The sequence below is a fragment of the Oncorhynchus mykiss genome, chromosome 3 (assembly GCF_013265735.2).
Source record: "Oncorhynchus mykiss isolate Arlee chromosome 3, USDA_OmykA_1.1, whole genome shotgun sequence".
Classification (NCBI taxonomy): Eukaryota; Metazoa; Chordata; class Actinopteri; order Salmoniformes; family Salmonidae; genus Oncorhynchus; species Oncorhynchus mykiss.
The window spans coordinates 55,399,683-55,411,955 of NC_048567.1; the positions used below are offsets into that span (position 1 = coordinate 55,399,683).

The window sequence follows — 12,273 nt, forward strand, 5'->3', positions numbered from 1 at the left end:
TGCTCCACACTCAGTGCATGGCTCCGTGCAGTGCGGTGCTTAATCCTGGGACCCAGTAGTCTGCATAGATACCTGATGCCATCTGCAGAAAACCTGTATCTTTCATATAGATGGTCATCAGGGAAGGCCAGTGGGTCCAACCGGTCCCTGAAGACCCTTTCTCACCTGAAGGCTCTCCTCAGCACAAGTGCTTCTTCATCCACCACATCTCGCACGAATGGGCATGCCATTGTCAGAGCAGAAAGGAACACACAATTTTGGGCCTTCATATAGGCTAGTGGCCACACCTGGTGCTGGGGGGGGGTGGGCAAAAGAGGGCGATGCCTTATAACGATGACTTGGTTGTACTGATTGCTGGGAAAATAAAAAAAACCTTAGAAAGATGCCACCGTCCTGTGTGCTCACAATAAGAGCTCATGTCATGGCTCACTTGACTTTACGAGAATATACCTAATTTTTATTTTGAGCTGTGTCATCTTCTTGGAGCTGGGGGAGGAAAGAAAAATAATGATTAATACATTTGTGTTACAGTTAGCATACAGTGTACATTGAAGGCATATCTCACCTCCCTCTCAAGTTTTTTTATTTCAAGGTCCAGTTTCCTAATTGTCCTCTTTTTTATTTCGAACTCCAGTGCAAGATTTTCCATCTTTTTCTTCTTGTACTGAATGTCTATGTCTGCCAGTTCTATTTGGCACCGGAGGTGGTTGCCATACAACTTTCTGATAGCTTGTGAGCTCTGTGAACACAATACAATTAGCGCAGCTGGAATTTGGCAGGATGTGGTGTCCTTTTATTAATACGCACTATGTTGCCAGGCTGGTTTTCCCACTGTATAGCATCTGGGTCCTGTAAAAGAAATTAGATTTTTTGATTTTGATGAGGACTCCTCACCATTGTAGAGTAAATAGTACTTTCACAGTCTTAACATGATACCTCATGCCTTCTGGAATCCAGAGAGATGGTCTCCTCCTCATCATCGTCTCCATCATGTGCTGTTGCTGCTGCACTGGGGCCTTCACCCTATCACATTTAATCGGATTCATATTGAAGCTAGTAGACAAGACATGCCAGGCCTACAGTATGCCTTTGATGGAGTACTCACTGGATCAGCATCGTCTGGTGCTTGTGCTGGTGGCTCTAACAGGAACACAGTGCTGCCAGACACTGCAAGGCAATAGGTAAACCAAAGTCAGACAGTCCAAATTGATTCAATATGAATGTGGTTGTATCCCATGTAGAGATGGAAGGACATACCTTGAATGAAGCGGGTGGCATCTTGGGAGGAACCTATGCTCGTCTCTTTCCCCCCAGGGATCCCCTCTAAGACGGGCCTGCCTTTATTTAGCTCCAAGGCCATGTCCTCTGCTGGGGTAAGGTCAGCCTTTGGTGACCCACCACCCGTGCCTTGTCTGTGGGTATTCTTTTTCACTGTTAAAACAGTACAGACAATGTGTGAGCAGGCACCTTCTGGGTACAATATATGCTTGTGCTTTGTTAAATATTAGTCAGGGACCATACCATTCTGCAGAATGTTCTTGTATTTGATTTTGACCTGCTGCCATGTCCGTTTTGGCCCGTTCATGTTTAATCTACACACACACACACACACACACACACACACACACACTTAATGGAGTCACACTGCAAAAAATTACTTGGTATTTTTGTCTTGTTTTCAGTAAAAATATCAAACATTTTATCATAGCTTTATACAGTGTGATGGAGTTACTTTACACAATTTCACTCATATCTGCAGTGCATTTCAATAAAAAAAATTAACCGTTTCATAATTACAGTACAACTGCATTTTTGGAGATGTGAATTAAATATTTGAATTGTAATTGTGATGTTTCAGCGGAGCGGTGAGTGTGTAATTGTGCACTACTTACGCATTCAGGCGGTCTGCAATACTTTGCCACGCTTTTTCTCTTTGCTTTATCACTGTGGCGGTGTTGCCTTTCTTCTTAATTATATCTTTTACCTCCTCGTATGCCTCCATGAGGATTTGTGCTTCCGACGGGGAAAAGTACGCGGCTCTAGTTGCCATGGTAAATCAGTTAATCTGTGATCTGTGGCGGGGTCTATTTGAGTGAGCCGTGAGCGCGCACCTATCCAGGATTGGTTTCACCTGGCTTAATGAATCCGTGTCTGCTCATCCTGGCTTGGTCTTTGTGCAACCAATTAAGCCTGGACGCACATGTTTTGGCTTCATTGAGCTCAGCTGAGTCATTTATCCCGGATGTCTTAATTCTACTTTTGTGCAACAGGCCCCCGGATACTAGGACGTCTGCCTGATGTTCCCATGACAACTGGCAAGCAGAGACGATCTGGCATGGAAATAGAATGAAACTAACAGCAGTTGCTTGATTTATTTGCTTAGCATTAAGGGAACGTTAGTAGCTAGCTGATACAAAGCAGACTAACGCGTTAGCAGACAGACAAAACACTTGGCTTCAGTAAGTTTATACTAACGTTAGTCTAAACGATTTCTGGTCCTGTCTCGAAGCTCCAGGAAAAGTAACTGGTAATAATGCTCTTAAATTCAAGTTTAGTAGCTTATCAACCTGGGCTGACTTTTGATTTGTTTATTACCGGTAACACTGCAGCCCACAATTCTGGCGTTCCTGCATATGTGCATCCCTGCAGGAACGCCCCTATCCCTGGGTCAAAATGGAAATTGAGTACCACAGTACGAGTTATAATACCCATAAAACCTAGCGGTAAACCCCAGAAATGGTTCCAATCGTTTTTCCACCATTCATTTTTCCATAGGGGATTTTATAACTACTTAATATAAGGTCTGTGTTTCGTGTAGGCTTACCCTGGCACAACGTTTTAATAACTGTGTAAATCTCCACCGGACAAGGTAACTTTTATCAGTTTTATCTGTAATTACCCTCCCAAAAAGGAAATATTAATTAGTTGCTAATGTAGCTATCATACAGAACTACACTTCCTGTCGCAAGCTTTAACGTCATCACTCAAGGCACAGAGTAGGAAAAATCTCCACATTTCTCCATACAAACTCTCATCAACAAGTAGAAAGTACCCTAACATGTAAATATTATAGCCTTTTTAGTTTCTTGTGTGAATAATTGATAGGGAGGGGGGGGGGGGGGGGGGGGGCATTTTTAAATTACTAGAATTTTGCATTCCCCAGGTGCCCTTGTTTTTAAAAGGAAAATGTCCAGTACAGACAGGAGGGTAGCGGTTGTTCTGACTCAGGTTCAAGGAGACATGCTATTCCACTGAACATGCCCCGGAAACGGTTCCTTAGCCACTGAAGTTCCTCCTCTCTGGGCTCTCGAGGCTGAGTATAGGTCCTCCACTGACTGCACATTGTTGGGCATTGCTGGCTTCCTCCACTGGCATTCCACATCTGTACGGCCGATATTGTGAATACGCCAAAATAGGCTGCATGGCTACACTTATGAGCTCCACAGAGGCATTCACATGTGGTAGAGAGAATCCCCTGGTCACTAATAGAGACGTCCCAAGAGGAAGGATGTTAAGTGCCATATGCCTTTCAATTCATGACTTTGAACACCTTGAAATGCATTTGTTGTAAGAAATAAAGTTTGATTTAATTGATGACAATACAGCTGTGGAATATTTAATAAACTGTCATTTTCATGAGGACAAAGGTAGTTTTTACATAAACTTTGAATATATAATTTGTGATTTTATCACTTGACATATCAATCATATAGTTGGAAGGATCCTCTATAAGTCAAGACTGTGTGAATGCATGTGCCACTCTGAATAAATAAATACTGTGCCTTTGAAGATGTGTCTCTAGTCATGAAACTGCAATAGAGGCTGGATGTCTTAACATGGTCAATTCTGAATGTCAATAGATTTTTTGACCAATTCTCATCAATGACGTCTTAGAACTGATTTATCACTCATCTAAGTCTGGTATCATTGGTAATCTGGTTAATGATTATACAATTGCTTAAATGGCAGGCTGGTAGCCTAGTGGTTAGTGTTGGGCCAGTAACCGAAAGGTTGCTAGATTGAATCCCCGAGCTGACAAGGTAAAAAATATTTAATTCTCCCCCTGAACAAGGCAGTTAACCCACTGTTCCTATGCCGTCATTGTAAATAAGAATTTGTTCTTAACTGACTTGCCTAGTTAAATTTTAAAAAGTGTGTATTTCCTTATAGAATGTTAACAGCAGTATAGTTAATATCTACACTCACTGACACAGGATCAACTTTATCCCTCATTCTGGCCCTGACCAAACTGGTAAATTGCCTCGCACTATAGCTGCACTTCTCCACATGGCCAGACGCATAGTGGTATTCTCCCATTTTAATGCTCTTATGCTTATCCGTGCCATCAGGTTTGAAATAGACACCAAGGTCGACATACTGTACAAACAATTATCTCAGCTAAGTAATACCATTTGTTTGTATCTACTGCTCTGCTAACCATGTGTAGTCAGTGGCTAGCTAAGACAGAGAAAGGGGACAGAAGAAGTTCAACACTTTATTCAATTCATTTCAATACAGCACATGAGTTCATCGTGGATTGGGCACAGGTCTCTGATCGCACTGGTGAACGGTAGCAGACAGTGTCAGCTAGAGATGATGTGCAGGAGCTTCCTGCAGGAATTTGTGGTCTTGCTGAAGTCTTCTCTGTTGCTGATTAGCATTGAATTTTTTTTGTGTGTATTTTTAGGCAAATATATTGATAAAACTCACTTTGTCGCAAGAGAATTACACGGTTATCAAAATGTCACGCAAAGATAAGCCTACACCAAATGCATACTTAATTTAAAGTCTCTGTAAAATTCATTATGTGAAAAATGAATGGTGGAAAAATGATTTTAACCATTTCCGTGTTTGACCGCTAGGTTTTACGGGTATTTTGATAGTCCACTGTGGCAGACAATACTTTTATTAACAGATTTATTTTGCCCCTGACTATCGCAGTCCTAGCGGGAGCGTCGCTTGCCCTCACCATTGTTAACAGAACTGCGGGATAACAGTCCCTGACATGCAGGGGCGAAGGACACTGTCTACCGGCCGCCCCCGCTAGCACAGCAGGCGGAAGGCTGGGGTGAAACCATGTGCTAGCTAACATGCTAGTTAGCGACACCGTGTGTTAGTTAACTAGCTAGCACACAGTGTCATTCCCACCTGCTGTGTATTGGAGAAAACCGTGCCCAACAGGGAGGGCGCGGGGGACACTGTCTACCGGTTGTCCCCGCCTCTCACTAGCATAGCAGACAGGAGGCTAGGGCGACAGTGTGCTAGGTAACTAGTTAACTGTGTCGCCCTCGCCTGCGGTGTACCAATTGCCGTCATTAATAGCACTGCGGGAAAAGTGCCTGACAAGCGGGGGCGAAAGACACTGTCTACCGGTGTACGGCTAGCTAGCCCCCTACTGACCCCAGGATCACTCCTGCCTGTCCTAATTAAAACATTTACCAATAGAAGTATAAAGAGTGGTTCCTGCAGATGCTGGAATGCCCACCAGTGGAGGCAGCTGAGGGAAGAATGGCTTGTAATAATGGCCGGAACAGAGCAAATGGAATGGAAACCATGTGTTTGACGTATTTGATACTATTCCACTGAGCCTGCTCCAGTCATTACCATGAGCCCGTTCTTCCCAATTAAGGTGCCACCAACCTCCTGTGATGCCCACATGCAGGAATTGCAGGCTGCAATGGCGCTCTTCTTTCTCAATCAGACAGAAAGGGAGAATATTTATCGATTTTGGGGGATATTGCTGAAAAACGATGTACATCCTACATTCATCCACTAAAAATGCTATTGCAAAGATATAGCAAAAGTTTACACCGGCTTTTGTTGCTGTAGCTAAAAGCCAATTTATGCTCGATCAGTATTGTGGCCGGAGGGTGTGACGGAATTGCAGAGCGTCTGGATTCATGCAGAGGCCTAGTCGAGCTCTGTACCGCATCGCCTTGCGCCTCCCAAATGTTGTAACATTGTGGAGGGCTCAATAACAATGCGGAGGGGTCCATATAGTGCTATATAGCTCCGCATTGTCATTATTGGTGGACGATAGATGGGGGCGGGAGGTCCGGTATAAACAGAACCTCACTTCCTTGATTACTTCCTCCACAACAGCTCTGCGTTGCTCTACGAAGCGCAGGAAGTACAGTATGAATGCCCAGAGACCGTAACACTGTAAATGCTGCATGGCCAATGCAGACAGCAGATTGACTATGCAGCGCCTTTAAGGGTGGGCGGGCTTTAGGATGAGAGGCGGGACTTCTGGGTTTCACGTGGGCGGTTCTGATTTGACAGAAGGAAGAGAACTAGTGACAGAAGGAAGCCAACATCAAAAAGCCGGGTTGTTCTGTTGGTTTCTTGAAGAAACTGGGATCTATGGCCGTTAAAGGGATGAATCTGGGCAGTGTTTGCTGTCTTGTCCTGTATTTTGTTGCGGCAGTGCTTGCAGGGTAAGTACATGTTTCTATATCATCCGTACACACCGCTTCTGCAACGGTTAAACGCGGTGTCGCTAACTGGTACACATGTTTCATTGTGATTGGTCTACACTTTTGAACCCCATTCTCCATGTGTAATATGGCTAGCTCGCTACTAGCTGGAGGGGTAAAAGAAGCAATCTCAACAACACGCTAAATAAATAATTGTCCGAAAGGGTAGTCAACATCACCCTTGCCTGATTCTTTGTTTCCAGTATCGTGTATCGGCTGAGTCATACTATTCAAGGGAATGCTGAATGCCATCTTAGGGAAGAGTGGGCTAGCTTTCCCGCTGGCTTTGTACTCTCAAATGAGTTATTGATATCAATCTGAATCACTCTGGGTGATCCCCATTTTCGATTTTTTAAAACTTCATAAATACAAGACACAAGCAAAGATTATTATATATAAACGACATGCTTGCGAACCCTACTCCACCTGTCCCTATCATGAAGGGGAAATACTGTATCTACAAGAGTCTGTAACTAAATTCCCCTCGCATTTTCACCTTTCTCTACAGGCGAGATTTCTACAAGATCTTGGGGGTGAGCAAGTCGGCATCTGTGAGGGACATCAAGAAGGCTTACAGAAAGCTGGCTCTCCAGCTTCACCCTGACAGAAACCCCGATGATCCTACTGCTGCTGACAAATTCGCAGACCTGGGGTCAGCCTATGAGGTAGGAAATTACCCGCTGTGTTTGCCTCCTTCATATATCATTTATCTTCCAATGTGTTGAATGGCCCTTTTTTGTTTTACCAGTATAATAATGGTGTCTGATTTGTGGCTTCGGAAACAATGCTCATGTCATTAAGATATTTACAAAATATGAACGGCAACTTAGTTGAGTTTTATGAGAACGCTAGCGTTTTATTGCTTCTCTCCCAATAATATTTTAATAATTCTAATTTAACCAGGGTGTATATTAGGGTTTTCGTTATATTTAATTTGCTGAAGCGCTCGAGGCACGGATACAAACGTATTTTGTAGGAAACTGAAGCAACATATTTGGTTGTTGTTGGTAACCTAATGTAGCAGGCGTAAAAAGATGACTGCGCGGGTAACGTAAGTTAGGTTGAAAATACTGTATCCCTTAACCAAGGCGAGTGTCTATGGAAACGACATAAGCCTTTTGATTGGCCAAGAAGACCGTGTGGCTGCCTCTGATTGGCTCATATTGTGGTCCGCTTGCTCTCATGAAAACACGACGTGGAGCACGCGGACCTGCTCAGTGACCGCTTCTATGATGTGCACCAATGGCATTATAAGTGACCACTAATCCGATAACAAAATTGAAAGGGTTCAAATTAGGACAATTGCATGATGAGCTATTTAGGTATTTTTTTTATGTGATATTAAGAGTTTGCATTAAAGTTTATACAATGTTGCAAATTCACACATTCAACCGAAACCCTTTATTTTGTGACTTAAATGAGTTAGACCCTGGTGTTGTGCTGTTTGTAGGTGCTTTCAGATGATGAGAAGAGGAAGCAGTATGATGCATACGGAGAGGATGGTCTGAAAGAGGGTCACCATGGTTCTCACAATGATATCTTCTCCAGGTAGGTTTACCTAATTACCATAATATACTGTATGGAGTCACACATTAATACATAAACCTCTGCTTAACAATACCTAATGAGCGTTCCATTCATTTATACTACTAGGCACTAGTGTGTGGTAAAATAATGACATCTGTATTCCAGTTACAAGCCATACCCAATTGTAGGCCTAAGCATGTGAGGTTTTAAGAATCAAAGAATGCCTTCGGCATCACTGTTCTCTCATCAACAATCACCTCTTACAGTTTCTTCGGGGACTTTGGCTTCATGTTTGGAGGTAACAGGCAAGGACAACAGGACAGGAACATTCCCAGAGGAAATGACATAGTACTAGACCTGGAGGTCACACTCGAAGAAGTGTACTCTGGGAACTTTGTAGAGGTACTATTAATCACTGATGGTGGTCTGTGATATATTGTATAGGATTGATGTGCTTCACCAGTCCTACCCTAGTCCAACACATACCTACCACTCTCATCATAACATCTATATGCACCGCCCAGGTTGTGCGCAACAAGCCTGTAGCCAAAGAGGCCCCTGGGAAAAGGAAATGCAACTGCAGACAGGAAATGAGGACGACGCAGCTCGGACCTGGACGCTTCCAGATGACCCAGGAAGTAGTGTGTGACGAGTGCCCCAATATAAAGTGAGTCACTGTACTATTGGCTGAGATTGATAACGCAGGAGACAATGGTGTCTTTCTTTACATGCTCAGTAATAAAGAAAATAGTTTCTTCATAATGGTTAGGATTTGTCTCTCTCAATGATCCCAGGCTGGTGAATGAGGAGAGAACTTTGGAGGTGGAGATTGAACAGGGCGTGAGAGATGAGATGGAGTACCCTTTCATTGGAGAAGGTAAGCTACTTACTCAACCATCAGGATAACATGGGTAAACAAGGGTAAAGTCATTGTATATAAATAATAATATGTTTTACAGGTGAACCTCACATCGACGGCGAGCCAGGGGATCTACGCTTCCGCATCAAAGTTATGAAGTAAGAGCAGCATGCATTTCCTTATTTCAGATATTATATAATGATTCTGACGAGGCTTATCTATCCTTCTGAGTCCTATACCTTTTTCAGTACAGATCAAACTGTCAAGTGAGTACATTGATGTTATGTAAAGATTTTTGGAATGTACTCTACTTACCTTCTGTTTATCTATTTGTATGCTTGCTTTATGCAAATGCATTCTCTCACTCTGTTAGCCTGTTTCTATTGCACAGTAATATGTTGTCAGTTGAAGCCGTTTTTATTGAACAATGATTGTGTGTGCTTCCAGACATCCAGTGTTTGAGCGTCGAGGAGATGACCTGTACACTAACGTCACAATCTCTCTGGTAGAGGCTCTGGTTGGCTTTGAGATGGACATCACACACCTCGATGGACATACGGTGTGTAAAGGCTCCTACACATCTATCCAACTACAGCCTACGAACTATCAGTAGTGCATTGGGTAGTTTTCCCCCAACTCAGGCCAACTGTCTGTGGTCGATTCTACATGTTTAATCAGGACCAAAAACAAGATTCCCAGTGGAGACCAATCATTTATTTTATTTACCCAGGCAAGTTGGTTGAACACATTCTTATTTACAATGACAGCCAAACCCGGACGACGCAGGGCCAATTGTGCGCCGCCCTATAGTACTGCCAATCACGGCCGGTTGCGATACAGCTTGGATTCGAACCAGGGTGTCTGTAGTGATGCCTCTAGCACTGAGATGCTGTGCCTTAGACCGCTGCGCCACTCGGGAATACACATGAACTGTTTTTCCAACATGTAATCAAATGTAATGGCCAAGTTTCCCCCCCAAATGAAGCTTATTCCTGGACTAAAAATAACTTCCAATGGATATTCTCCATTGAGCATGCTTTCTGTCCAGAGTAGGTTTTATCTGGGTTTGGAATGATTGGTCCAAAATTGACACATCTTTGAATCAATAACAACATTGACTTGTGACTGCCCCTGTGGCAGGTTCACATTGAGAGGGACAAGATCACCAAGCCTGGTGCCCGGCTGTGGAAGAAGGGAGAAGGCCTGCCAAATTTTGACAACAACAACATCCGTGGATCTCTCATTGTCTCGTTTGACATCGAGTTCCCACAGACACAGCTGGATGACAATCAGAAAGAGGGTAAGGAGGAAGTTGATAAACATGCGGAAAGGGTTTTGTAATGATCTATTAGACTTGAGTCGACATTGATGCTATCAGTAAAAGATCAACTGCATGTTACATGTCAGGTATGGGGTCTTGTTCTTCCATAAAGATTAGGCATATCAACAATGTACACAAAGACTGAGAGGCGCAGGACACGAAGACAATGAAACCACTGATTAACTTGTCGGCGATGAATGATTCTGAAACATGTAATAATTATGATCACAATGGTTAGTACTTTAAATTGTGCCTTTTGTTGTTCTCAGGAGTGAGAGGGATTCTGAAACAATCGTCAGTACAGAAGGTTTACAATGGACTACAGGGATACTGACACACCAAAAGACAGTCTGGACTGAGTTCTGCGCCACACAAAAAAACACACACACAAACAAAGGAGCACGCTTAGGGGTGTATTTATTTTTTGATCTCAGGATGGGTTGATTTGTTTTATTTTTTTATATTCTGAAGGTGGCTTGATGTTATTTTTTTTAAAGAAGTCCTGGTTATATTTAATGCTGTATTTGTCCCAAAAATTATTTTACTGCCACCTTAATTCCCCCTCAAATTGCAGATGACTTATTTGCTTCAATTTGGAGAGTTTGGATCTTCAAGTCAACATACCTTTTTAATGTCAACTAATTGTCAACCACTCACATACATCTTGGATCATGAAAGCTCCCATTTCCAATGTTAAACCCATCACACCTGACTGAGCTCTAGAAGAGGAGCTTTCCTGGAATCAAAGGACTCTGGAGTCAACAACTTCTCATGGACATCAGCAAGACTGGAATACTATCACCCTCCCTGTTCTGATAACAGTTTTATGTATGTGGTACTGTACTAGGTCGTTTAATTTAACCTTGAGGGATTTTATCCCCTCCGACACCTTAAAAGATTCGGTCAAAACACTTTGTAAATAGGAAAGAACAAACAACATTTTTAGTTTTTTGCTTTTGTTGAATTAGATGATGTTTAGATGTATTATTTGTGGTGTAAGGTTATGAGTGAGCATTCTGTCTGCTGAAAGAAAGGCCACTGAGTGTACTTCTGGAGCTACCTAGCTGCCTCCTCGTTAGGGTGACAAGGATATCATCCTCGTCTGGAGACTCCATCTCCAGCTTGCTCTGCCTCCCACCACCATCCACCCTCTTGCTCTGCCTCCCACCACCATCCACCCCTCTTGCTCTGCCTCCCACCACCATCCACCCTCTTGCTCTGCCTCCCACCACCATCCACCCCTCTTGCTCTGCCTCCCACCACCATCCACCCTCTTGCTCTGCCTCCCACCACCATCCACCCCTCTTGCTCTGCCTCCCACTACCATCCACCCCTCTTGCTCTGCCTCCCACCACCATCCACCCCTCTTGCTCTGCCTCTCCTCTCAGACTGAGTGTGTCTGAAATGGCACACTTTTCCCTAAGTAGTGTGTTACTTTTTGACCCGCTCCCATAGGGTTCTGGTCAGAAGTTGTGCACTTTTAAAGGGCATAGGGTGCCATTTCAGCCCTGTGTTCTTTGGACTGCTCCTCCTGACTGAAAGAGACTACTGTGAATAATGGGATGTGCTATAGTACAGGAGGGAAAATGTACTTTTCAATTAAAAGTTTATAATAAAGAATTACTTGGTCAAATAACCTTACATAAAGGTTACTTTATGCTTTAAACAAAATTGGAGTGCATTTTCAGTATTCAATTGTCAAGGGTGTGAGAGATTTTATACTGTGTGTGTACCTATGCTGTCTTGCCTGGCTGGAGCACCACTGTCCACCTTATTGACATCTCTATCTTGCATGTCAGTCAAGGGCACTCGCTGTAGTCCCAATGTGTGACCAGTAGAGGGCAGCAAGTGTAAAGAATGGCTGCAAAGGGTGTCTGCTGTCACCACTCCTTCAGGAGGGCCGTAACCTCCCCTGGGCCACTCTATCTCTCTAGGCAAGACCTCTACACATCATAGACACCTTTGTCATGTGACTGCATTAACATGTCTATTATGGCATTGGCTTTGAGGATGAAGTATTGTTAGTGATCAGTGGATGATTGTTTGGCTGTTGGACTTCCTTCCCTAGCATTGACTATGGTTTTACTGCA

At 43.4% G+C, this 12,273-nt stretch overlaps 1 protein-coding gene across 1 annotated transcript; it reads left to right on the top strand.

Annotated features, from left to right (window-relative positions):
• The first annotated feature begins 6,188 nt into the window (after positions 1–6,188).
• Positions 6,189–11,873, top strand: LOC110520234 (dnaJ homolog subfamily B member 11). The gene is made up of 10 exons (XM_036974635.1): positions 6,189–6,437; positions 6,985–7,141; positions 7,927–8,024; positions 8,270–8,405; positions 8,528–8,670; positions 8,798–8,880; positions 8,963–9,020; positions 9,310–9,421; positions 10,003–10,162; positions 10,453–11,873. Exons 1-10 carry the CDS (start codon positions 6,364–6,366, stop codon positions 10,515–10,517), a joined length of 1,086 nt encoding a protein of 361 aa, XP_036830530.1. The 5' UTR covers positions 6,189–6,363; the 3' UTR covers positions 10,518–11,873.
• Positions 11,874–12,273: the final 400 nt, after the last annotated feature.

Coding starts and splice junctions, on each gene's coding strand:
- LOC110520234 (XM_036974635.1), top strand. CDS start 6,364: ATGGCCGTTAAAGGGATGAATCTGGGCAGTGTTTGCTGTCTTGTCCTG. Junction 8,025..8,269: donor CACAATGATATCTTCTCCAG/GTAGGTTTACCT, acceptor CACCTCTTACAG/TTTCTTCGGGGACTTTGGCT. Junction 9,021..9,309: donor TTCCGCATCAAAGTTATGAA/GTAAGAGCAGCA, acceptor GTGTGCTTCCAG/ACATCCAGTGTTTGAGCGTC.